This window comes from Dendrobium catenatum, unplaced genomic scaffold, assembly GCF_001605985.2.
Source record: "Dendrobium catenatum unplaced genomic scaffold, ASM160598v2 fragScaff_scaffold_1638, whole genome shotgun sequence".
Taxonomy (NCBI): Eukaryota; Viridiplantae; Streptophyta; class Magnoliopsida; order Asparagales; family Orchidaceae; genus Dendrobium; species Dendrobium catenatum.
In genome coordinates this window covers 1985054-2011642 of record NW_021320100.1, presented here as the reverse complement: position 1 = coordinate 2011642, position 26589 = coordinate 1985054, and the positions used below count along the sequence as shown (strand labels likewise).

At 37.3% G+C, this 26589-nt stretch overlaps 1 protein-coding gene across 2 annotated transcripts in view; it reads right to left on the bottom strand.

Moving 5' to 3' along the window:
* Positions 1–26075, bottom strand: part of LOC110113494 (isoamylase 1, chloroplastic) — a 35525-nt gene extending 9450 nt beyond the window's left edge. The window contains exons 1-11 of one of the 2 annotated variants that reach the window (XM_020846117.2): positions 25548–26075; positions 25249–25431; positions 24996–25088; positions 18574–18726; positions 17439–17527; positions 6057–6198; positions 5870–5977; positions 5118–5203; positions 3253–3324; positions 3026–3152; positions 2746–2832 (exon numbers count right to left, since the gene is read on the bottom strand). In XM_020846117.2, coding sequence (XP_020701776.1) covers positions 2746–2832; positions 3026–3152; positions 3253–3324; positions 5118–5203; positions 5870–5977; positions 6057–6198; positions 17439–17527; positions 18574–18726; positions 24996–25088; positions 25249–25431; positions 25548–25946 — 1539 coding nt within the window. In that variant the 5' untranslated portion in view covers positions 25947–26075. Of the gene's footprint in view, positions 1–2745; positions 2833–3025; positions 3153–3252; positions 3325–5117; positions 5204–5869; positions 5978–6056; positions 6199–17438; positions 17528–18573; positions 18727–24995; positions 25089–25248; positions 25471–25547 lie in introns of both variants that reach the window. The other variant, XM_020846123.2, reaches the window with a different exon arrangement.
* Positions 26076–26589: the final 514 nt, after the last annotated feature.

The window sequence follows — 26589 nt, the reverse complement described above, 5'->3', positions numbered from 1 at the left end:
TGAAAAATAAAGCAGCTGACACCCTATCCACATGTGTGGGGGAGCTCCATGAGCTAGCCCTGTCAGTACCATTGATGATCGATTGGGGGGGCCATCAAGGAAGAAAGCATGCTAGATGAAGAATTGGGAAAAATCAGGGAGGATCTGAGGAAAGACAAGAGCAGTCAGCCTGGTTACAGCATTGAGGGGGAGAGATTAATGTATCAGGGGAGGTTCGTGATGCCACAAACTTCCATACATATTCCACACTTGTTGCAGGAGTACCATGGCAGTGCAGTCGGGGGCCATTCAGGAGTACAAAAGACGTACAGAAGGTTAGCAACTGAGCTCTACTGGAAAGGGATACATAAGGATGTAGAGGAGATGTTGGCAAGGTGTGAGGTGTGCCAGAGAAAAAAATACATGGCAATGGCACCAAGAGGGTTACTCCAACCATTGACACTTCCAAACAAAGTATAGGAGGAAGTGTCTATGGATTTCATCGACGGCCTACCCCGTTCAGAGGGATACACAGCCATTTTGGTAGTGGTGGACCGCCTCAGTAAGTATGCACATTTCATCCTTCTACAACACCCGTACACCGCGGTATCAGTGGCAGCAGCTTTTATCAGAGAAGTGGTGAGATTACACGGGCTGCCAGAATTAATTGTTTCCGATAGAGACAAAGTGTTCCTTAGTCAGTTTTGGAAGGAACTATTTCGAATGCAGGGCACTGTTCTCAAGAGAAGTATCGCCTATCATCCTCAGACAGATGGACAGACAGAGATGGTAAATCGGAGCTTGGAGACGTACTTGAGGTGTTTTTCTTCAGAAACACCACGGAAGTGGGCAAAATGGTTACCGTGGGCAGAGTATTGGTACCATTTCGTACCATTCCGCAGCTCAAATGACCCCTTTCAAAGTGCTCTACGGAAGAGACCCCCCACACTTAGTGCATTATGAGAGGGGAAACACACCAATATCTTCAATGGAGCAATACCTAGAGGAAAGAGACCAGGTGCTAGAGGAGTTAAAGAAACATCTGGGAATGACACAACAAATCATGAAGGAGCGAGCTGATGCACATAGGAGAGATATACAGTATGAAGTGGGGGAGAAAGTGTACTTGAAGATAAGGCCCTACAGGCAGAAATCAGTGGCACACAGGAAGAACGAGAAATTAGCCCCGATGTACTTTGGCCCCTATGAGATCTTGGGAAAGATTGGAGCAGTGGCTTATCGTCTGAAGTTACCCCCCTCCGCTACCATTCACCCAGTGTTCCATGTGTCTCAACTGAGGAGAGCACTAGGGGAGCATGCAGCTAGTGCGGAATTACCAGCATCTTTGACAGAGAATTGGGAGGTGGTCATGGAACCCGTGGAGCTGGAAGGGGTAAGGGTAGAAAAGAAAGGAAATAAAGAGGTAATTATCAAATGGAAGGATCTCCCAGACTACGAGGCCACTTGGGAGCCCTATGAGATTATGAAGCAACAGTTCCCTGACTTTCACCTTAAGGACAAGGTGAGTTTTTTGGAGGGGAGTACTGATAGGCTGGCCCAAGAGGAGTCGGTTGGACCGGTCCTGGTCTACAACCGGCGGAAGCAAGGCAAGAAAGAGGGGGCCGAGCATTGGGTGGGGCCCACTTGGAGTTAAATCCAATATTATGAGGGAAAATTTGAATTAGAAGGGTAATTAGGTAATTTGTAATCCTCCTTTCATGATTAATTAGGGGGAATAGAGGGGAATTAGGATTATCTTGAATTTGAATGTATTTTTGAGATCTAGTTTTGGTTCTTGGGCTCTTGGCGTTGCCGGAGATTGTGGAGACTAATTCCTTCCTCTCGGATTGAAGGAAATTGTATCTTTCTTTGTGTCTTGCATCTACTATTGAAATACAAGAGTTTTGCTTGATTTTGTCTCAGATTTCTATTGCAAATCTCCTGTTTTCTCTGTTTTGGGCTGTTTTCCTGCTGTGGACAGCAAAATCATTGCTGCAGTTCACTGATTTTGGCCAGGAACACTTGTGAATACAAGTGGTTCCTATCAACAACACACATGGTTCAAGATTAATCCATACTTCTTGCCAACCAAATGATGTTTATTAACCTAGACTAATGAGCCTAAATACTTGAGGGGTTATCTTAATCATATAAAATAAACCAAACTCAAACCAAATAAGAAATAAGGATTCTTTTCATAACATAACACCAACTCGAACCAAAAAAAAAAAGGCTCATTAGTCTAGGTTAGATTATATGATTATTTTAATAACTTATTTTTGCAAGTGAAAAACTTTAGCTTCACGTTTGATCCACCAACATCCACCAGGTAAGTGGACTTAAAAGAATAACAAGATATTTCACAGAAGAACACTGTTGCCCCAAACTTGTTTTATCTCATAATTCTACACCCGTTAACTCCTCCATAACACGCTAAGCCTTCTTGTAACAACATAAATGCACACCCTTTAATTCCTCTATATCTTCATGGCATTGTCTGTGTAAATTTAAGCAAGGTTTATTTTCTAATATCTATCATGTAACACTTCTACACTAAAACAAAATCACGAGATAGTAAATTTGATCCCAAACTTATCCTAAGTAACTTGTTGAAATCATTTGGGTTCCCAAATCTTCTTTTCACTTCAATGTCATTTGGTTACGATGTCAATGTTCATGATAAGTTATTGTATCAAACTAAATATAGTTTCAGAAATACAATGAAAAGTTGCTTCATCTCTTTTCATAAAAACAACCTTGACTAACCTGCCCATTCCATTCTGACCAAATTCCCCAATGAGGGAACCGACCAACTTGATAAAGGCCTCCCGCATCCCATGCCTCAGCAATCAGCTATTGCATATGTGAAGAGAATTGTAATTTAAACAAAGATATTTTCGGAAGAAAATTTGAACAAATCATTATAACAATTCTAAGGCTATAGAACCAGGACCCAATTAAAGGGGCAAAAGATTAGCTGTCTCACCAAAGTAACATTAGGATATCATGTTTTAAACAGATTCAGGTCATGAATTGGCATCTGTACCTTGACCCCTCTGAGAAATGGATCATTACTAATAATGTCAATGACTGGAGGGCTGCTAAGAGGAGTTCCCATGGTCAATAGGTCCCCTTCTACTTGTCTTCCGTATGTACTAACTGGATCCCATAAACTTAAAAATAAAATAAAAGATGCAATATAAGCATAAGATATATTTAGGGACCATAATTTCTGAACTTTGAATTAGGCTATATTGATGATAGTAGAACAACCTGCTAGCCCTTGTCATTATAGAGGCCAGGTCAAAGCGAAAGCCATCAACATGCATCTCTGTGACCCAATATCTGCAAAAAAGATAAATCTTTCATTCCACTAAAGAAAATATCAGAAATAGGAGTCAATGCCGTAAGATTCACTCATGTGGTTAATTTTCAATTTTTAAGATGATTCAGCTTGATGATGTTCAATAAGAATCTACTCATCTGGTTGATCCATAATGCTCACATGGGTCTTACAATCCTTCTGTAGAAGGCTTTTTGATATTAGTATTATTATCATCAGCATGGTTTGGTAAGTTGGTTAAAGTTAATCCATTTCACGAAAATGGACCGGGTTTGATCAGATCCGATCCAATACATAGCACGTAGTATCAGTTTTGGAAATAGTAATGAGTTTTGATCAAACCGGATCAATTTTGGGAAAAAACAAGGCCATAATTAACTGCCTTTGGAGATAAAAGTGATCAATAGTATTAAATTTCATAACATAAATAATAATTAACTTTTTGATACAAATTATGTAATCTTGTTCATAATTAAAAATAAATTCAAATTTTGAATATAACTTTTTTAATCATTCCAATTTGTTCATGAAAATTAAGTTAATGTTAGAACAACTAATAATTAGTATTTAATTTCTATTAAAATGGTATAAAAGTATATAAATATTTTAAAAAATGCATATATATATATATATATATATATATATATATATAGAGAGAGAGAGAGAGAGAGAGAGAGAGAGAGAGAGAAGTTATGGTTGTTACCTCAAATATTCTATCAGATATATGATGGGATTGACATATACTTTTAGGCTTATGATAAGCGCACATTACAGGTAAAAAAAAAAAGAGTTCCTATCTTATTGGTTTATTTTTCAAAAACATTATAAAAAAATTGTAATGCAATATATTATTTCTTTCAAATTTAAATAATAAAGAAGTATCAAAACTTAAACTAAAACACCACCGAAACTATTGAAAGGACTTCCAAGATAAAGTGAAACAAAAAATATGATAAGGGTGAACATTAAGATAATAACACTGAAGAGAAACAAAAAGAGAGAGTATCAAACTCATGCAAGTTTCCCTGGAATCATATAGTTCGCAAGTCTAAGGCAACTTTGTCAAAACGTTAAGATTTAATATATCTCATTCCGTGAAAAATATAAACTAGTCAGAGTACAAGAACCTGATAGCTCTTTGAAAGGAACTTGAATCTTCAGATATTTCATATTTGTTGAATATTACCCTCACTTGATAGAAAGATTATGATTTATTATTTTCATCTGCATTAAATTCATAAAATTTAACGTTCATTCCTTGTGATAAAGTCTTAACGTTCATTAGACATAAAATAATCCCTTTATTAAAACACAAACCTATGTGGAACTATAGGTTTATTTAGAAAAATTTAATACACAACACATTGACGTCTCCAGTACCTTGTGCTTTGTAAGTGCCAATATTCGGGAGTAACTATTGTTTGGTCAAATAATACATCAGAAGACATGCCAAGATAATAACATATAATATTTCAGCCCTTTTCAATCCACTTCAAAATCATGTGAGAAATCTGGGTTCTACCAGTAATAAACAGCAGTTTTGTTTGCTCTGCATTAGCTTTGGATGATGAAAGCATGCATTTAAACATGCAGTACTAAATGTGCCTAATTAGCTTGTGCAAACTTTCCACCTCGACCCTATCTAATAACATATGTCCTGAAATATGTTTAAAAATACTTTAAATGCATTTGCATACGGGTAACTTTACTGGCCAAGCAAAGATTGGGAGTAAATGGATCGTTGATGCCAGATTCTCTAAAGATAAATGCTAACAGATATAACCAGAGGATCTACCTCATACAATCTTTTATGAATCGACGGACAATCGGATGGTTACAATTAAAGGTGTTCCCACAACCTGAATAATTGTAGAATTCGCCCTGTAGAAAAATCAATAATTTACAAAGACTCTTAGCCTTTTTTTTTTTTTCCAAACTGAATATTCAAAATGTGCCACAAGGAGCAATTTACAGAAAAAAGAAAGATTCAAGCAAAATGATGTGAAACACAGTCTACAGTCATACGAATGTGAAATGTGTTAAATTGATAGTATTTTGAATTTAAAATTCTAAATTTTAATTTTGAATTGCAATTAGTTTGGCAGGTCAGTTAAAAATCTGTATTTAGCGTGATGAACATAATTTTCAGTAGCAAGAACAACCGTACTTGGGTCTTTCATAATTAACAGTAAATATTGTTTGAGACTTAAAAATTGCTATGATGTGAACTTTGCATGTTCTTTTTCCATCTTCTTCTTTGTCTCTCTCTTCTTTTTCCATATTCTTCTTTCCTAATGATTTTACCAAGAACAATGGCATATAGCCTAACTCTACACTGCATACTAAATCCTAAAACCCAAATGTCCTACTTGACAAGATAGGTTCAACCTGTAGCAACCATATGACCTTGACTGCATCTAAGTGGGGTGGTGCTGTTGAAGCACGGTATACGTGCATATCACTGTCAAAATGTGCTCAAATGTAAATTGTTCATAATAAAGAACTTGAAGGAAAAAATACTATCATTTAAAATTTTGGGAAAAACACCTTCGGTCCAATCATATAATAAGTTTTGTTGTCAATGCCCCTGAATGAGAGTATGGGACCATTTTCATTCCCCTCAGCAGTATGATTAAAAACAATATCAATGATCACCTGGCAAGTAAATTGACAGACAATATGAGAAAAGGATATTAATAACAAAAGTCACAATAAAAAGCAAATATTTGGTCACCTCAATGCCTCGTTTATGAGCTTCTCTAACAAGCATTTTGAATTCATTGATCGCATCATGACCAGAGTTAGCTGTACCCGCAGATGAATATCTTGACATTGGTGAAAAAAAGTTGATTGTTGAGTAGCCCCAGCAATTCATCCTACCATTAGGGTTACGAATTTTTAGATAAAGAAAAAGCAGAAACTCCATGTACAGTGAAAACGTGCTGTGCTGCTGTCAAAGGCAAAAGCTGCAATACCCTCATTACCCATACATGCAAGGAAGAATTTTCCAAGTCTAAATTTGCAGTGCAAATTTTAGTCTGAATGCTAATAATGATGATTTTTAACTTAATGATGTAGTACTTGAGCGATTATTAGTCTCATCATAATTAGTTTCTATTATTTGTTCAGAATATTATCTTTAGACTTTGAGTTATGTAACAGTTTATTTCTGTTACCCTGTTATTATATACTAGTGCTCTTAGCTTATATGCTTGTATTGTGCGTGTTGAGTGGGCGTTGATTATCAACTACGGAACTGACTTGTATTTCATCATCGTTAGATCAATTGAAATAAAAAGCATTTTTCTTTCCTTTTTTCATCTTGTTTAGGGTTTTCAAAAATCTCTCATGTTGTGCCAATTGGTATTAAAGTTGCTTCTAGAGGAAGATTGATGAGACCTAATGACAAGTGTTAGGGCCGCCACACACAAATAAATATTTGATCAGGTAGAGTGAGACCTTCAAGCTTACATTCACGGCCTTATGCAGATTTTGACTATGATGGTTGTTGATGGAGCGAGCGAAATGAGGGCAACTGGCGACTTTGATGATGTTGAAGTCCAATGTGACAATGATGAGATCGAAGACAAGGCAATCAATGAAAGCAGCATCTGGATGTTTTGATCATGAGTCAACCTAAAAGCCTGGACAAATAAAGCTCACATGACAATGATGAATGATGCAAACACCCTATTGATTGGTGGACTAGAAGGGAATGACCTATTCCATAGATTGGATCAGCTACATATGTACGAGCACAACAACCATGGCATCTTTGGGAGTCGATGCAACGAGCACAACAACCATGGCATCTTTGGGAGTCGATGCAACGGAGGATACAAAGGGGTTCACAGTAGTGGCAAATACAAGAACCAAGAAGAGACTTCCTCACTATTCCATTCAATTATGGCTTTCAACACCATTGATGGTGACTATGGTATCCCTATGGAATTCACTATGTGAACTAGACATGTCTGACCAGGAGGACAACATCATTATCATTAACAATGCCCCCAAAACCCCCGCAATGGCTATGTTATCCTTCTAAAACTTGAAATTGCACAACCGAAACAGTGCTTGCAGAAACCCTAAAGGCATTACATTGAACATTATTTTTGTTCATGCATCAATGGTTCATATGAAATGCTGCTATGCATAACCCTGTGGAACTTGGTAACTGGATTGCATCAATGGATTGAAATCTCCTATTCCAGTACACGTTTGAGCCTTGGAGGTCTGAAAGATACTTTCTCTTTGTCCATCTGTTCAGAGGGTAGTCAAGTCTTCAGATGCAATAATAATGGGAGAGTTTGGTATGTTTAGCAGCAAGTACATCAAGGTTTGTTCGATCTAATTGAAAAGAGATGGATATTCTCACTTTAAAAAGCCTTGTTAGTCACAGGTCACGTAACTCTTGTACTAATAAGGTCAAGTTTGAGATCAGCTCTGGTAAAAATTCTGAGATTAAAGAGACTATTGCTGACGGAGGCAGAAAAATATATACCTGAGAAATGATCAAAGCAGAAAAGAGGAAAGTATTCATGTTTTGCAGGTGGAAAATGTTTCTGATACACAAGAAAGTACTCCTGGTAAAAGAAAAAAAACTTTGCAGATAAGGGTGCAGATTCAGTAGAAGCAAAATTCCAATGTGAAAGAGGCTAGCTTAAATGGTAAAGATTTTGGCAGTAGCACCAGATCCGGGAGAGGGGGGATGTCCTGATGATCCACATGCAATGCTCATTAATTTGTCTTCCCACTTGAGGCCATCATTACTGGAATTCCTAGAGAAGAGAAGGATAACAATGTCACAAGAAAATGCTAAGTGAAGCTGATAGCTGCCTGATAATTTGCGGAAAGAACTTGATAAGGCTTTTTTAGATTTACGGTTCTATCAAAGAGCACTGGATCTCTTTGAAGATCATCACTCTCTCTTCATTTGTGCGAGCATCTGCTCAAAACACTGGCAGCCCCCATTGTTGACAAACTTATTCAAACTTTGGTCACGGATAACAAATTGAATAAAGGAACTGAAATCGAATAAGGTGAAAATCAGGATGCTGCACAACTTCTGCAAAGCATATATCTTTGGCAAAGAGATTTGGTCCAATTCACTATTAGTGAAGGGTCAAGCTGTCGTTGAAGCATTTAAAGGGAAGTGTGTGGACACATTTCATGGCTACATTCAAGGCTATAGTGAAGGAGAGTGGACTCTTATTGAAGAAGCTTGATAGTGAATTAGAAGAACCATTTTCACGATCTTATCAAAATAGCTTAACCTCACAAGTTTCTTCCAAACATATCCAGTTGTATTTTTGCCAAAGATCGTAGCTTCAATTTATTTGCTTGTATACAACAAGGCTTGACGAATAAAAAGGAAGCGAAACAATAAAAATTTTGAAGAGATATATCTCTTCCTGGTTTCAATCCGACCCCATTGCATACAGTTAATGCCCAAAGAGATGCATTTCTTTGCTCCTGTAACTCCCCGAGCTATAATTAATTGATAAAAAGGCAAAGAAACGGAATAAAAAAAACACTCACACTTTCTATTTGGAATCCTCAAACTCCGTTCGTCTCTCCTCCGATTGGCTTATCTCCATCCACGCCTACACCCAAAGCCCAAAAGCCCGACTTCCGACGCTTGTACAGCTGACACCCACTTCTTCCCTGTGAGCCCAACTCTGTTAATCGAACTTGAACTACTTCCTTTTGTCCGATTTCTCTCTGCTTGCACTTCTATTTACATGATCTCCACTTAGTTGGATTATTTGTGAAGACAGTGCTTTAAACTGTCTATATTTCTCGAAGTCATTTAAAAAAAATTGAAATCGAACCTATGTGAATAACCAACTCAAGTAGCCAGTGATCGGCATCAATTTGGAAAGAAGCAATAATTTAATTGATCATCTTTTACTACAGGCATGCACAATGATTCCAAACTAAATTATGCTGATTCAAATAATCAAAATTGACATAAAATTAAATAATAATTATTATTACTATTATTGGCAATAAATCCAACAGATATTTGCTGATTTGAAGATCCACACTATCGATCTCTGATATGGGCGAATGAAGAACCTATTTTGTTGATTTTTAATCCATGTAGGATAGTTCTAAATTCGAAGACGTCGCGCAGTTAAATCTTTGAGTCTAACAAGTTGAATTTTAAATTTAAAGACTCTACGCCGTTAATCTATGATCTGAGTTGAATGGTTTAAAATTCGAAGACCCTGCGCCGTTGTTTTCTGATCTGGACGGGAAGAAACAACAGTAGATGTCGTCCCAACCCTCTTGCGAGGGGAGGGAACGCAGGGTGGCTGTCGAAATTGCTGCATTTAAATTTGAATTTTAATTTGATTAACCAATTGATTAAATTTAATTAAAATTAATTAATGAAAAAATTAATCAATTAATTAATTTCAATTAAATTTTATTAGTTGGTTAATCAATTAAAATTAAATTTAATTACACTCCAATTGAGTAATTTTTTAGGCTAATTCGGCAGTGTTCTTCTCTCCTTGTGGGAAGGTCGGGACGTCATTTGTCGTTATTTCTTCTTGCCCGGATCATAGATCAACGGCGCAAGATCTTCGATTTTTAAATCATTCAACCTCGATCAGAGATTGAAGGCGTAGAGTCTTCAAATTTAAAATTCAACTCACCAGACTCAAAGATTCAACTATGCGAGATCTTCAAATTTAGAACTATCCTACCCATATTAAAAATCAACGATGTATGACCTTCGATTCATCCGCCCAGATCAAAGATCGATGGCGCGGGTCTTCAAATCGGCGAATATCTGTTAGATTTATTGCCTTATTATTTAATTGTATGACAATTTAATTTTGATTATTTGAATCAGCATAATTTAATTTAGAATCGTTGTGCATACCAATAGTAAAAGATGAGCCATTAAATTATTGCTTCTTTGCTGAGTCATAGTCAATAGATGCAAATTACTGGCTACTTGATTCGGTCATTCACACAGGTTCGAGTTTAATTTTTTTTTATGACTTAGAGAAATATAGACAGTTTAAAACACTGTCTTTACTTACTACTTCACAAATAATCCAACAAAGTGGAGATCGTGTGAATAGAAGTGCAAGCAAAGAAATCAGATAGAATGAAGTAGGTCAAGTTTGGTTGATAAAGGTGGGCTCACATGGAAGAAGTGGGCGTCAGTTGTACAGACATTAAAAGCCGGGCTTTTGTGCGTTGGGTGTGGGCGCGAACGGAGATAGGCCGATCGGAGGGGGGACGAATGGGGTTTGAGGATTCTAAACAAAGATTCTGAGTGATTTTTTTAATTCCGTTTCTATGGCTTTTTATCAATTGGATTATAGCCTGGAGTAGGGGTGTCAATTCGGGTCAACCCGACTTGACCCGACCGTAAACGGGTTGACACTAACCAGACCCGAATATGCAAACGGGTCTGGTTTGTCAACCCAAACCTGACCCGTGCGGGTTACCGGGTTGACCCGAACTCAAATCGCGATATAGGTGAGGATCGCGAAAAGCTGAAACTGAACTGGACAGCGGCTCACGCTGGTGCGGGTGAGGCGGTGAGGCCAACGGGTCACGCTTGTGCGGCCGTATGCGGCCATGCTGGCGAGGCAAAGCCACAGAGGCCAGCGACTAATCGCGGAGACGGGCGTGATGCGAGGGTCAGCGGGGATGAGACGACAAGGCTAGCGACAACAAGGCTGCACAGACTGCTTGTCTGTGGGCTCCAAAAATTCGGCCACGGCCTCTGCCCGACTATTATTTTTTTGCTTCAGGGGAGTTTTAACAGATTAAGTTCCAGGGTAAATTTTGGAAGGCAGATGAGTTTGTAAATAAGACACTACCCAGATAATTCGCCCTGATTTTGTGAGGACTTTATGACCTGAGTTCTGATTTCCTATAGGCGCAAGCCCTTATAATTAATTACCCCTCTCGATAACGAGAGAGCACTTTCGATTAAGGCTAGTCATCGATCAGATACGTAGAAATACGTGTTATCTGGCATATAGTAGCAGCATATGTTTGGATTTGGGAATTGGGTTTGGATTTGAAATTTTAAAAAGTTTGATATTTAAAATAAGAAATTTCATCATCTTGCACTTAAAGCGGATGGTGGGGGAATGAATGATGGACCCGGTCAAGATCACATGGTTCCGTCGTCCCGGACTATCATGGTCCCTAGCCTACTTAGTCAGAGGAGGTAGCCGACCCAACCTGATAGAAGGATTCTTGTCAGCAGCCATGTGTTGCTTCGTCCAAGGGGACCTTGTAGACCTGGGGTGGATGTTTGTCTAAGGGGACAACTTTAAATCCACCTTAGCTAACAAAGGGCTTTGTGCCCTATCGATCATATCTTATTGATTCATATCTCAAGGATTTGATGCCACTAAGAAACGAATCGGCTCTGGCCATAACCGGTATTTTGTGGTGTCATTTGGCGGCAAAACCACTCGATTCAGAGGGCCCCGGGTCATAACCGTTTATCCTGCGGTGCCATTTGGCTTCAAAACCGCCGTTTAGATGACACATACCACGTCCTTACTAGCAGGAGATTGTTTGAGAATGGATCATAGTGATATTTTTGACTAGGCACTAGCTCTATGTAAGCTGAAGTAAATTTTAATTTGTCCACCCCGGCAAACTGCTATGGAGGGTGGATGAATTTTGATATAAGTGTTTCATGATTGAATTTCATTTTAAATATCTAGATTTTTTGGAGATTTTTGAGAATTTTTCTTAGAGTTTAGATTTTGACTTGGGATGGCAATTGAAAATGTTTGTCCGGTTAAGATCATTGTTCAACACGGCCATCATCAGGGTGCTTGGGGTCATTTTCATTTTTTGGATTGAATGTTGTCGACTCTATCGGGTTGTTGATAGATGATCGGATTTCATAGACTTTATGTCTTTATTAGTGAATTCTCTTGATTGTAGGCCTTGAAGGCCTAATATGAATGTATTAAGACAAATATATCAGTCACTGCAACCGCATATTTGTTTAATGGTTCGAATCCTGTCAACTCCTATTGATCCGCTTAGGAGGATCGAGTTCAAATTTGAATTTACTTATTTACCCGCGCAGTATCCCTGGACGTTATGTGTGTACCAATAACACACTCGTTGGGGCCTATACGGGTGTATGATTTTATCGATGAATCTTTCTTATAAAAGGCTTTGAAGGCCTTATATGAATGTATAAAATAAATATTCCGGTCGAGCTTGTGACCGCATATTTATTTAATAGTTCGAACCATGGTTTAAAATTGCGCAATATGAGGCCTGCCTTCGCGCAATTCCAGAAAAAAACGCCTCGATGTTTACGCCTCGAGTTTTTTTTATGAGGCTTCCGCCTCAACTTGGTTGAGGCCCGCCTTGAGGCCCGCCTCGCCTCACTGGCATGAGGCTTACGCCTCACGCTATATATATTAAAACTTACATAAATCTTGAAGTAAATGCCCGACATTGGACTCTATAAGAGAGGAGGAAGGGGAGAGAGCAGTTCATCATAATGATGATTCAAATGAAGAACCCCTTAGTGATGACAGTGCTGATGACTTATGAGTTCTTATGTGATATGTCATTGCTATTTATTTTTGGAAATTTGAATTATATGTAAATGAAAAGAATATTGGGATTTGGAAAAGATAGAATTTTGAGTTGAACTATATTTCATGTTGTCTTATTATTGGGATATTTTGATTTCACTTCATATCTTATAATTTTTTATGTTTTATATTATTCACTCATTAGTATATAAAAATTTTATCATTTTCTGTTTACGCAATCTTTTGATTTTGAGGCTTACGCCTCAAAACGCCTTGAGGCTTACGCCTCGCCTCACGAATGAAAAACGCCTCAATACTCGAATACGCAATTTTAAACATTGGTTCAAACCATGTTGAGAATGATTGGGTTCGAACTTGGATTCATCATTTAACCCACGCAACATCCCTAGACGTCATGTGTATACCAGCAACATGCTCGTCGGGGCCCATGCAGGTATTTGGGGGCATTTTGTAATTATTTTGTTAAATCTTGTCGACTCGTAGTTACTTGCTTAGAAGTATCAGGTTCAAATTTATTGACCCGCGCAGCATCCCTAGACGTCACGTGTGTACCAATAACACGCTTGTCGAGGCCCATGTGAGTCTTGTGATTGCACTTACCCCTTTTGTGTACCTATGTATATACAAACTATAGTGCATGTGCACGGGGTACTTTGAAATATATGTGAATGCCTTCTGGCCGCTTGCATGGATGTTGCGGATTCAATGGCATTACATAGCAGACTCTGAATTGAGTTATTTGCTGCATTGTACAGGTAGACTGTCGTGTACTACTTACATGATTTATGTAGACAGATTGTTGTGCACTAACTAATCTCTTGGTTTTTATTTGTAGATGTTTGTAGATGGATCACTGTGTGCATGATAGATCTTCTACAGTCACTTGTGGGCACACTAATTTCTTTCACTAATATTCCCAGATGAATGCGATATGAATTGCTACATCTTCTCGCATGACTGCTACGAAGAATACATCAACTCTGACTTTGTTACTTTTAGAGTTGAATATCCACTTGTTCTTTGAAATCGATAGTAGAACACCATTACACTTATTGTACATCAACCTTGTGTCGTGGAAGACTGAGGCATTCATCTGCATTTTGACAAGTGTTGACTGTAGGATCTCTCCATCCTCACTTCACAATTTCTTCTATGTTTTACTTGTGATCTTTCGTATTTATAGCAATTCATTGGTCGCTATTTTCCAATAGACTATATCAAGCATAGTTGCTTATAGATAGAATACTATGTATTTATTTGCTAATTAGCCATCATTGGTTGAAAGAAAGTTACCTCTTTCACATTCTTCTTGCTTTACCTCCTACATTCTTCGTGCATGATAGCTAGCAAATCACAATATTTATTACATTGCTTGCGGGTTTAACTGTATTTGTTGATATATTGATGTTGATTGTAGAACATTGCCGCATCTATTATACGATGGATCCATATTTGTTACAAAAGTATTGTAGATTGTAGGGATACCCTAGCATTTTCCTGCATGATGACTTGAGAGTAAGTCGCCCTATCTCCCACGACTCAAGCCGTGTCATTCACAATCTTCTTGCTTCTTGTAAGCAAAATATACTTGCATGTTCTTTGTTCTTAAGGATGATTTACAACTAACATGATGGCCTCATAATTTAGATCTTCTTTTGCAATCATATCCTTTGTTGTGATCACCCCGGCCATCATCACTTGCTAAGTGTTTGAACCCACTATCTCTCTTCTAGTGTTGCTTGTAAGTAACACTTCACTTGCAAATTCTTTATCTTCGGTGATAATTTTCAATGAGCTTGATGTCATCATCATCAATTTCTTCATTCTAATTGAAGTGGTCACCACAAGTTGAATGTTCTTATCCAAGGAGTACCATGTTCCTTTTGATCGTTTAAGTAAAACTTGAATTTGCATGTCTTTGTCATCTAATTAAAATCAAGCTTCAAGTTGTTTGAATTTAGTTTGAGTTTATCATTCACTTAGGTTCAAATTAAGATCATTTTCAAGTTCTGTATGATCTTCTGCATTATTCTTTCAAATTCAAATCAAGTCCAAACTGAAGTTCTTGCTCGAGTTCAAATTCGAGCTTGAGTTCAAGTACTCAAGTTCTGTCCCTTGCGGTCCTTTGAGTTCAATCAAGTTCATTGTTCAACTCATTTAAGTTCAAGTTCTTGAGTTTATTATTGCTCAATTAAGTCCAAATCTTATATTGTTCTTTGAATTCAATCAAGTTTATATTATTCAAATTCATTTGAGTTTAAGTTCAAAGTAGTCCATTATTCTTGATTCCAATCAAGTTCAAATTCATAAGTCCTTGCAAATTCTTTGTGCTCAATCAAGTCCAAGTACGGTCTAACGTTCACCCGAAATTTCGGCAACCTCCCGGCGTCTCCCCCGTTTAGGGAAAAACTACGAGAAACTGGGTCTTCCCACCACGCGCAATAAAGGCGTGTATGGGGTCTTTGACGGTACCTTCTTTAAAAAGACAGTTTGCTTTCCCCCCGCTCGAGCGTACTTATAAGTGACCCAGCCTCATCGTAGGTGTCGCACCGAGGTCCCATCCCACCACGCACAATAAAGGCGTTTATTGGCAACTTTTTTGTGCGCCACAAACTTCGAAATGAGGCTTTTAGACAATTACTCGCCTCATCATAGGCATCGCGTCGGGGTCCTATCCCACCACGCGCAATAAAAGCGTGTATAGGCGATTTTCTGGTGCGCCGCAAACTCCAAAGGCGGGAATCTAAGTTTCAGAAATACATACCTTCGCGGGGTTGTTGGCACGCTGATCGAGGTAAGAGGCACTTGCATTTTCTTTTTTCTTATTATAATTAATTATATTTAAAATTAATTATAATGAATAATTAACTATAATTAATTATAATTAATTATAATTAATTTAAATTAAAATAAATAATTATAATTAATTTTAAGTTATTATAGCCAATTATTATTAATAATTAACAATAATAATAAAAAATTAATTAATTATAATTTACTTTAATTAAAACTAATCATTATTAACAATGATTAAATATAATTAAATATTTAATTATAATTAATTTTAATTAAATATAATTAATTAGTATTATTATTAATCAATTATAATTAAAAATAATTAATTTTAATTTTAAAAGAAAGAATACATAATTTGAGTAATATTTAGACAGGATTTAAGCTAATTCATGTCTCAAGAGTAGCTTTTGAGCTAAATTTTGTTTCAACAACAGGATTTAAGCTGATTTTAAGTAGGATTTAGACAATGTTAAATCCCTCAGCAGTTAAATCCTCTTTTAGACACTAGAGTAGGGAGGTTGGAAGTCTTTGGCTTGGTGTTCAGAAGAGACAGAGAGAAGAGGCGGAGAAGAAAGGGCTTTGTGGCAGTTGGAGTCGGAGAGCGGCCGCCAAAGGCTTCGTTTGGTTGGGTATTTAACGACGTGAATGAACCTCCTCGAGCATGGTTTGGGCAAGAATAGCGGGATAGAGACTTGAACGGCGCCGAATACATAGTAATTCAGCGGGATCTCTACAGTATTTGCGCAGGTATGGATTTGAGCATGTATTTTCATTTTTGCCCCCTTTTGTTTTGTGTTGATTGTATACCGAGGTCAACATGGTCAAACCAATCACAGAGCTGACGAGACCAATTGCGGAGACGGGATAGCTGAAGCGACGAGACCAATTGCAGAGCTGACGCGACGCGAGGCACATACAGTCACATTCTTGAGTCAACTCGGGTTGACTTCGGGTTGCCGAGTTCACTCGAACCCGACCCGTTTTTCAAACAGGTCAAAAATCCGAACGCAAACCCGACATGTTTACTAACCGGGTTGACCCGAACAAGGATTTTTCAGGTCAGATCCGGGTCGGGTTTTGGGTCAGGTCAAAAATTAACACCCCTAGCCCGGGGAGCTACAACAACGAAGACTCATTTAGCATTACAATGTGTTGCGACATACAATGCTTAAAAGATTGATCTTTCTGCCAAAATGAATATTTCTAATACTTTTGATGTTGTTTATATCTTTAAGTATTGCCGTCCTGTTGAATAATATTTGCAATCATAAGACTTGGGGCGAGTTTTCTTCAAGTGAATGAGATTGATGAAACATATGGCTGACTATTACTCTCCCAATAATCAGTTTATATTAGTTTTTTAGAATAGAAATGTATATTTTCTATTTTCTTGGGACTGCATGTTTCCTAATCTTGTCTTTTTTGTTACCCTGTTATTATATGTTATTACCGTTAGTTTGCATGAACTTTTTTATTATACATTGGAAAACTCACTTCAATTTTAGCACCTTTTGATCACTTGAAATAATAAATAAATAAAAAATTATTTACTTTTCTTCTCTTCTCTTTTAGGTTTTTAAAACCTCTCCTGATGCATAACATTTTTATACAGATATATGAGATGCTCGGTGAAATTTAAATTTATTATATATCATAAAAACAAACACTAAGATGACTCCATGTGCAATCAAGTTTTGGATGCTTAAGAGGATAAGAAATGTTAAACTTCTGAAGTTTGCAAAACATACCTGTTCTGACCATGCATAGAGCTGTTGAAGTATTCAAGCTCATTGAATTCCTGGCATGGCATTAGCTCAATACAGTTGACCCCGAGCTCCTTCATATTTTGTGAATTTTTAGCAGACAGAAATTCAGAAGAACTAGATGCTAATTTTAGTGGTTGGTCACTAAACAAAAACTATCCATCATGCATGAACTGGTTTGTATATTAAGCCTATGATAATCGAATCTCGAGCAAAATATGAAAAAAAAAAAAAATCAATATGCAGAAAGTCAACAAGCCACATAAGAGACAATGGGCCATAAACTACTTAAACAACAATGCCACTAACATGTAGCATCGATTCCAGTGGCTATATGTTCAGGTGACATACATGCTACACCAAGGCAATCAATAGCCTGACTTAACATTACTATTATGTATTGTTATTGCCGATATACATGATAATCTGAAATATTGTGGAGTTTAAAGTGGGTTCATACGTACATAACATCCACAGAACAGACAATTGCTATCCGTAGTATACTAAGCCTTTGTTTGGGACGACTTTCTTACTGCTTCTTAAAATAACTTTCAAGTACAATTTTTTTTTATTTTTGTTCTAAAAAGCTGCTTTAAGAAGCAGTAATAAAGTCATCCCAAACGAAGCCTAAGTCAGTCAATAGCCACAGTGAACATTACTGTTATGTCATGTGAATGACGACTTAGAACCACCAGCAATTTGGTTGAGTGGTGCTCGCTTGGATCTATAAAATGGAGGGCAGAGGTACAAATCTCTATTAAAAGAAGTATGCTAGTAAATGGACATCTTGATATTTAGAACCAAAAAAAAAAGATTTATTAACTTCCTTCCAACTTTTGCAGCATTTTTCTTGAAGAACTGCTTCGTAATCTACAATTATCATCATACAACTGTACATCTAATGTCAAGAAAATCTTATGTACAAAATATGCAACGAATAATATAGCTACTACACTGAAGTGAGGGCCTAGAAGTGCTCTGCAGCGCAAGTTCACGCTGTTTATGCACAGTATACAGACAAGCTGCTAACTATATAGGCAGGGAAATAAAAAAGAAGCCCATGATAGTTTCTAATATCTCATCATATGGAACTAATGGTTACTATTAGAAAAAAACATACCTTCAAATGGTCCAGCTTCTGTATGGCACCAATGTAAGTTCCTGGAAAATCTACCTTACTTGAATCATGTTTTGTGTAACCACGAACATGCATTTCATAAATTATCAGATCCTTTTGAGGATACCGTAAAGGCAAGTCGCCCTCCCAGTCAAACTGAAAATTCCGTTAATTGGAAATTAAGGAAAAAGAAATGCATATTTCAGAATTTTTTAAAAAGTTAAGGTTTTTCAATGTGTCTGAAGCTAGTAATATATTATCATTTATATTAAGCGTGTGAAAAAAAAAGTATTAAAGACCCCTTTATATCAATATACAGATTAAATGATTTTAGCACAATATAGAACAGAAAATAGAAATTTGTGATTGCAAAACGTGATGTATTAACAAGATATGATATAACTCAATTAATCCAGCAAATTGCAAAACGTGATGTATTTACAAGACATGATATAACTCAATGAATCTAAGATAAAGAGTTATGGTAAATGACGCTACATTGTAAGAACTGGTTTAGCCGTTTCATTGGAACCGGCTCCTATCTAAACACCGGACGAAAAAGGCAACGAATAGCGAGCTGAGCGGGCCGCACGCAGGCACGGGAGAACCTGGCAGAATTGAAACACAATCGAGAGAGGAAATGAGTACGGGAGTGAAAAACAACGACTCCTCATGCGAGATATCTTTGTTTCACTTTGTCCAGTTAAGCCAATCGAACGAAAGGAGCGACCGGAGACTGACATAGAGGAAGAAGGAGAAGAAGGTAGGTGTTTCAATTTTGTTCATTTTGTATGCAATTCTTTCATGATTTAAACCTACGAAATGATCCATTGTCTTCAAGTGAAGGCAAAGGAAGGAATTGAAAGAGAAAGATAAGAAAATTTTGAAAGAAGAAATTTTTTTGGAAAGAAAGAAGCAACTAGTATCCATTTTTGACGACGAAGAAAAGAGTAAGTGATTTAACTTATTATTTTACATTCAAAATTATTATTTTACATTTCTCTAATTGACAAAATAATAGGTGATTGTCAAATAGTAAGAAGAAATCTAGTAGTGAGTCTCAATTTCAAAGAGGAAGGAAGGAATCTTTAATCGAGATAATTAACTTAGATTTATTTTAGAGAATTCAGTGGATTATGAATTTTGTTTAAGATATAGAAAGTTAGAAGCTTTCGATATTATATAAATGATAGCAGATGCATTTGATGTTACCCTTAAGGATATTAGTCTAATCAATTCAATACTGTTTTGAATTTGAAAAGTCATTCAACGATAATTAATGAAATTAAATGTTATTTAGAACAGTGAAAGACTTTCATAATTGAGCTAAGACGAGTATTGAAAATCTATAGCAAAACTTGAGATTAAGAAGAAATTAAAGCACGAAAGTAATCATAGTGAGTAATTACAATTACTACATAGTACTTAATATTTCCTTTGATGTTACTTCAACTAATGAATATTATAGCATATCTTTATGTTCATTATTCAAGATGAATCAAATTAAGGAAAAACAATGTAAGAGATTACATTGTTTTATGGAATTTCACATTTCTTTTGTTTAATCGAAATTATTGGATATTGTATTATGTAGGTATATGAATATAATTTATATCCTCGTTATGCATCAAATTGAGAAATAATAAAATTAAAATGATAATGCAATATTAATATTATATATATATATATAGGAAAAGAATTAAATAAATCAGAATATTAAGAAAAATTAGTAAAAGAAGGAAAATATGTATGCATGCAAATACGGGAGTTCCTTCTTTATGATACTGGTTGAAGACGCAACGTACTCATGCACGTTAAATGAAAATAGAAATAGAAATGAAAATGGTTGTACCTTTATTGCAACAAAATATTAAAACGGTGCTCCTGCACTCAATGAAAGGGAAAATGAATAAATTAAAAATGAAAATGAATAAATGATAAAGAAATATAAATAAGTTATTTGGAAAGAAAAATTATAAGAATCTACATCATATAAAATGTTGTGTATATGTTAATTGTATAAGAACTGAAAAGGAACATGCATATTTTATTTTACATAGATAACTGTTATATTATAAGTTTGTGATAATCCACTAAGTTTATTATGTAAACTCAATTGTAAAACAAAATTTTCATGCAAATCTTCTGATAAATAGAAATGGCTGAAAGAGAGGAATATGCCTACAAAAGAATATGATCGAATGAAAACATATACAACTTTAGTATTTCTACATGTTCAAATATGTAAATTTTTAGTGGCTCTTCAATTTTATATGGGATGTTTTTTGTTAAATTGTTTATGTATTAGAAACAATGTATAAAACTGCCCGACTATCTGTTTTTGCCTCGTTAATTAGAGTTTTTGGGCCGAGGCGTGACAAAAGTGGTATCAGAGACCAAATATGTTATGAATTGTACTGAAAGAGCCATTAGGTTTATTATTTAAGTTAAAAAATGTGATGTGCTACTAAATTATGAATTTATAAGAGATTTAATAGTATTTCAAGACGCTGAATGATCCTGAAGAAGATGTGAAAAGGGTTGTACCAAATATTGTTGTTAATCTTGATGTACTGAATCAAATGATGATATCAATGACTCAATTAATTTAGGATTCAAGAAATTAACAATTATAAAGTGGTAGTAGCAATAATATGATCATGGATAAATATTCAAAGCTATTTCAAGATATGAGACAACCATCGTTTAAAGGAGTAGATGGACCAATTGAAGCAGAAAATTAATTTTTGAGTATTGAGAAGATATTAGAGATAATGTTCTACCCAAATGAAAGGAAGTTTTTATTTGTGACATGTGTACTTGATGGCAAGGCTAAAAGGTGGTAGAGGGGTTAGCACCAGGATAAATTTGGAGGAATATCAAGCATGCAGATCAAATGGGATGAATTTACTTAGATGTTTAGAAACTGATTTATGCCTCTTTCTGCAAGGAGGCAAATGCAGAATAAATTTTTAAGGCTGGTGCAAGAAGACAGATTTGTTATTCAGTATCAAACATAATTCACTACCTTATCCATATATGATCCTCAATTAGTTCATACTACAGAAGAAAAATATCATTGATTTTTATCTAGGTTAAAAGATGCTATCAAATAATCTCTTGTTTCTTTAGGGACTGAAGTTTATTCTGTATTAATGGAGAGAGCTAGATAGATTGAAATGAATATTCAAAATACCAAAAGGAGCATGATTCCAAAAAAGGAGGAATATAAATGTTATGAGATTTTTTCAAGCCGCAGCAACTTCCTTTCAATTGTTTTGACCTCTAGACCACCGCCTTTTCATAACTACTACCGCGAATCAATGGAACCGCACACCACCACCACCTCCTCTAAAAATTTTGGAGTATTATCCTCATATTTATGTTGATGAAAAATATTTATAAAAGAAAAAAATGATTGAAATAAATGAAGAAGAAACATATTGAAAGGCATTGAACTCCACAGGATGAGGTAGGGAAGAAATTAATTTGTCATGATGATGACTCAAATAAAGACCCCCTCAATGATAACAGTGTAGATGATTTCTAAGTTGTTGCCAATCATGTCAATTTTTTTAAAGAATTTAATGTGGATGAGTAGAGAACTGAGAAAGAAAGAATTTTGAGTTGAACTCTTTTTTTTTTTTTTGGATAAAACACAAATATATTAAAAAGAAAAAAAAGATACACGGAGAGAAACAAGCTTGTGGGAAAAAACTTCCACTTCCCAAGGACAAAAGGAGAAGGGATACAACAGGAAAAATACCCCAAATCAAGTCGTAGACAGAAACAAAAGAAAAAAAAAACCCCTCAAATGAGAAGGACCCTTTCATTGGTTTGTATTACGCAATAAAACCTAATAGAAACCAATGAAAAGAGGTCACCCATTCAGCACTTGAGGGGTCCAAGTCCCCACTGGTGAAATCTGTTGAAATCTTCTTCCTCTTCCTAGGGGAGGTGGCCAAAGCACATAAAAGCCCAAGTCGGAGGAGCTCTCTGTCCAACTGAGACTTGGATACTCTTCGTTGTTGCTTGCGAAAGTTCACAATCTTATTTGAAGTTTCTTCCGTTTGCTGTAACTTCTCGACCGTGAATAGGATAGGGGGATCAGCTTGTGGACAAGTGCCTTGATCTTTAGGAGCCCTCGATTTTCCCTTCCCTCCAAGGGAGGATTCTTCCTTGTTCTCATTAAGAGAGGGCTCTTCAACAACAATATGCTTTGGCTCATGAGGAGGGGAGGATGCTTGGGGGGCACTCTCGGTTGTGGCTTGCACTTTGGTTGGCGGTGACGACTGCATTGGGGGGGATTGAGGAGCACGGGTTGGAGCCTTGGAAAAATAAGCTCCATTGGCATGATCAATTAGATCACAGTCGAAGCAAAAGTTTGTAAGCCCTTCATATTCGACTCTTTGAAAAACCGTTCATGGAGCCCATTGATCCAAACCCCAGCTTGAAGCTTTTGAGAGAGATCAATTCTAACACAAATCCTTGCATAGAATGATCTTCCCCAAGTACTCGTATGTGAGTCCATCCACAAAGGTTCACCAAGCAAATTGGCAAGACGAGTGATGTTGTTCTTATCCCAGTACATGAGAGGGAGCTATGGAAGACGTATCCAAATAGTAGAGTGAAGCCCATGAAGAGAGTTGGGATAGGAGATAGGAGACCACTTGTCCATACCAATGATGTTCCATGCTATGATCCACGACCTACTCATGAGCACCGCATCCCTAGCCTCTATGCTTTGGAAAATACATATAAAAGAGTTTGGAGCTGTAGTAATAATATTGAATTCCCCAAAATGATACCACCAACATTTGAGCTCACCAAGAAGGAAGGGAAATGCAACCCTCCATCCCATGAGCTTAGCCACTAATGCTCTATCCAATTTGGCAATATTCTCGTGCACAGCTGCCACTTCCGGCTCCATGGACATGCCATCCTTGGCAAAGAAGATTTCACTTGGCATTTTATCCAACTTGACAAATTGGACCTTGTTCCAAGCAAAAGGGCCTGACTGCAATCCTCTAGGCTGCAACGAAGGAGCTTGTGTGGGCTGGCAAATGGTCTAGCTGATTCGGAGCACTCAGCGTCATTAACACAAACACTTGGAGGGCGCATTCCAGTAGCAAATTGTTGAATGGGGGAGAGAACTACGGGCTTTATACACATGCATATTGGAGACTTGTCCACAGACATATCCTTAGCGAGAGCCAACTAGACGCAGCCGGTCATCCCAGCTTCCGGGGAGGGAGCAGAGCAATTGGGAGGAGAATCGGGTTGCCTAACCAACCCCATAGAATCATCTGATCGATCCTCAATGTGTTGATCATCTTCCATTTCGAAATTAGGATCAGACACGACATCCGACTCCTCCATCTCATCTTCAGAGTCGTCTGATTCGCCATCGGAGCTGCAGTTGCTAGGAGTAACCGAAACCATCGATTGGCTGGGATGGTTGAGCTGAACATCCACACCTGGCAAAGGGATCGCAACTTGCAAGGGCTGACCGGGCTTGGTTGGTTTGAAACCTGAAGGCTGATCGGGAAGAGGGACCGCACTTTGCGAGCCGGCAGAACCCATAGAGAGGTTTCTGACGCTACCATCTTGCCGATTGACAAAGTTGGCCGGACCTTGCAGGCATGGAAGCTGCACCTGCTTGCACGCCTCCTCCTTAACCCGCCAGATGATGGCTTGTGATTTTGCAACCACCTCATTACATGATTCCCTAGAAACAGGATCCCGAGCCTCAGGAGGAGAATGGGACATGGAAGTCTCCGCCTCCTCGTCGCAGACGGGTGCGATCAGATGCTAGTAGTTGTTTTGCCGGTAGTCCCGCCTACTGCCGCCTCTTCCCCCATTTGGAGGAGGTGACCTAAAGCCACCCCTCTAGCCATCCTAGAGTTTCTCTTTCTAAAAAAGCTCTAGAGAGAGAGGATATCACTTTGCTGAATTTTGAGTTGAACTTGATTTTATAGGATACTTCTATGTAATTCTTATATTTCATGTTGTTTTGCTATTGTTATATTGGATTTCAATCATCACTTGTCACTTTACATCTTGTGAAATTTTTAGTTTCATATGTATGCTAATTTGTCACTTCATAGCTCAATATAAAATTAATATGTCATTATTTAATATATTATTTGAGTATCATACAAAAATTATTTTTAACCTTTATTTTCACTTTACGCAATTTTTGGATTTTGAGGCTTAGGTCTCAAAACGCCTTGAGACTTACGCCTCGTCTCACGAATGAAAAACGCCTCAATACCCAATTGCACAATTTTAAACCTTAGATGAGATATTCTATCTGGATACCTGTAGGATCCTCTTGTTTCCCATTACAATTTTTATTTTATTTTTTGAAAAAAAGAAAAAGAAATGAATATAGATATAATTTAAAGTTTAGAAACGGAATATACCTCACTGTTTGAAAGTGGTACCATGCCAGCCATCTGAGGCCAACAATTTCCATCTGTTCCAAGGATACCATACTCACCTCTACTTATGACTGCCTATAAAGGAACAGAAAATCACAAACATTTAAAATTTTCATGTTCATTTTTCGAAAAAAAAAGGTACAGCCTAGCTGCAATATAGCAAATACAAGGAACATACATTTGTAAGAAAAAGGAATGGCAGTAACCACAAAAATAAATGCCGTAGGAAACGAACCTTCGCATATGGATCCAGAATAACACGAGAATTATCGAAGTAAAGTCCCTCTTCCGGAGAGAACTTTCCATCGAACTTATAACCATATGCAATATCCCTGAACTTGCCTTCCAGAAAGGCGTGCCAAATGCTCCCAGTCTTGTTGATCACTGGATCAAGCGGAATCTCCTCCGTAACTCTATTCTGCACCATAGAACGCTATCGTGATCTCCATCCAAGAATCTACATCGAACTCATATGTAACCCTCAAAAAATATGAATTAACGAATAATCACTCAAAAAACATACTGATAGCTGACCTTCGTCAAATCTGAAAGGGTAAAAAGGCAGAGGGTGGCCGCCGAAGCATCACCAGAGTACACAGCAAAGTTCACTCCAACTTCGTTTGCCGTCGCACCGAATGGCAGCGGCATTCCAGCAAGCACATTATAGGCGCTAAACCCTGGCCTTACGTCTAAAACTGCCTCCGCCTCGGCCTCGGTGCCTTCGACAGCATCGCCGACCAGAGATTCAACGCTGGCTGAATATGAATCGCTGGTTGAATCACTGGAGATCCTCACAACTAACGCTACTCTTGCAGACTTCTTCCCATTCTTACGGTGAAACCTCAACTGAAAACTTTCATCGCCCAATTTTCTGCTCCAGGGACCAAGGCCAGGAGCTTGCGCGGTAATCGAAGCGGCCTTGGCAAGCTCCATTTTCTGATTGAAGCTGCAACGTTGAATCAGGGTTTCGGATGGCGTGAGCTTGAATTATAGAGTTTTGGATCTCGTGCTTGCTCGGCTTGCGAACAAGAATCTGTTGGAGCCTGTGAGTCGATTGATTGGAGAGCGATGTGATGTAGTATGGCCTTTTATACACGTGGACGATGGCGTCGCTTTCATGAGGGCATTCAAATTTTATTTTATTTTTCCACTTCAGCGATTTTAATTCAAAAGAGCCGTTTTATTTTCAGAAAAAGTAATAATGTAATATCGAGTAAAAAATACAATTTAATTATAATGTTGCATGCTCGTTTATTAGGTGTTTAGCAGATAATTGGTTAGTCTTGGTAGAGGAGTATGCCCTCAAGCAGTATGTTTGTTACGCTTTTGTTGTCCTTTTATAAAAACATATCAAATACTTGACAAAAGTACAATCATAATTATGTATTTGCTGTCCTTTTGTTGAGTATTTGCAAAAGCGCAGCAAAAGAATTCATACGTCATACAAAAATTATCTTGATCGGGCACGAATCTCTAGGCAAAAATCAAGTTGGAAACTTCAAAAATTAAATCTGAGAGCATCTGAACTCCAATTTCAGCAAACTTATAGTCAAACTAAGCGTCTCGAAAATATGAA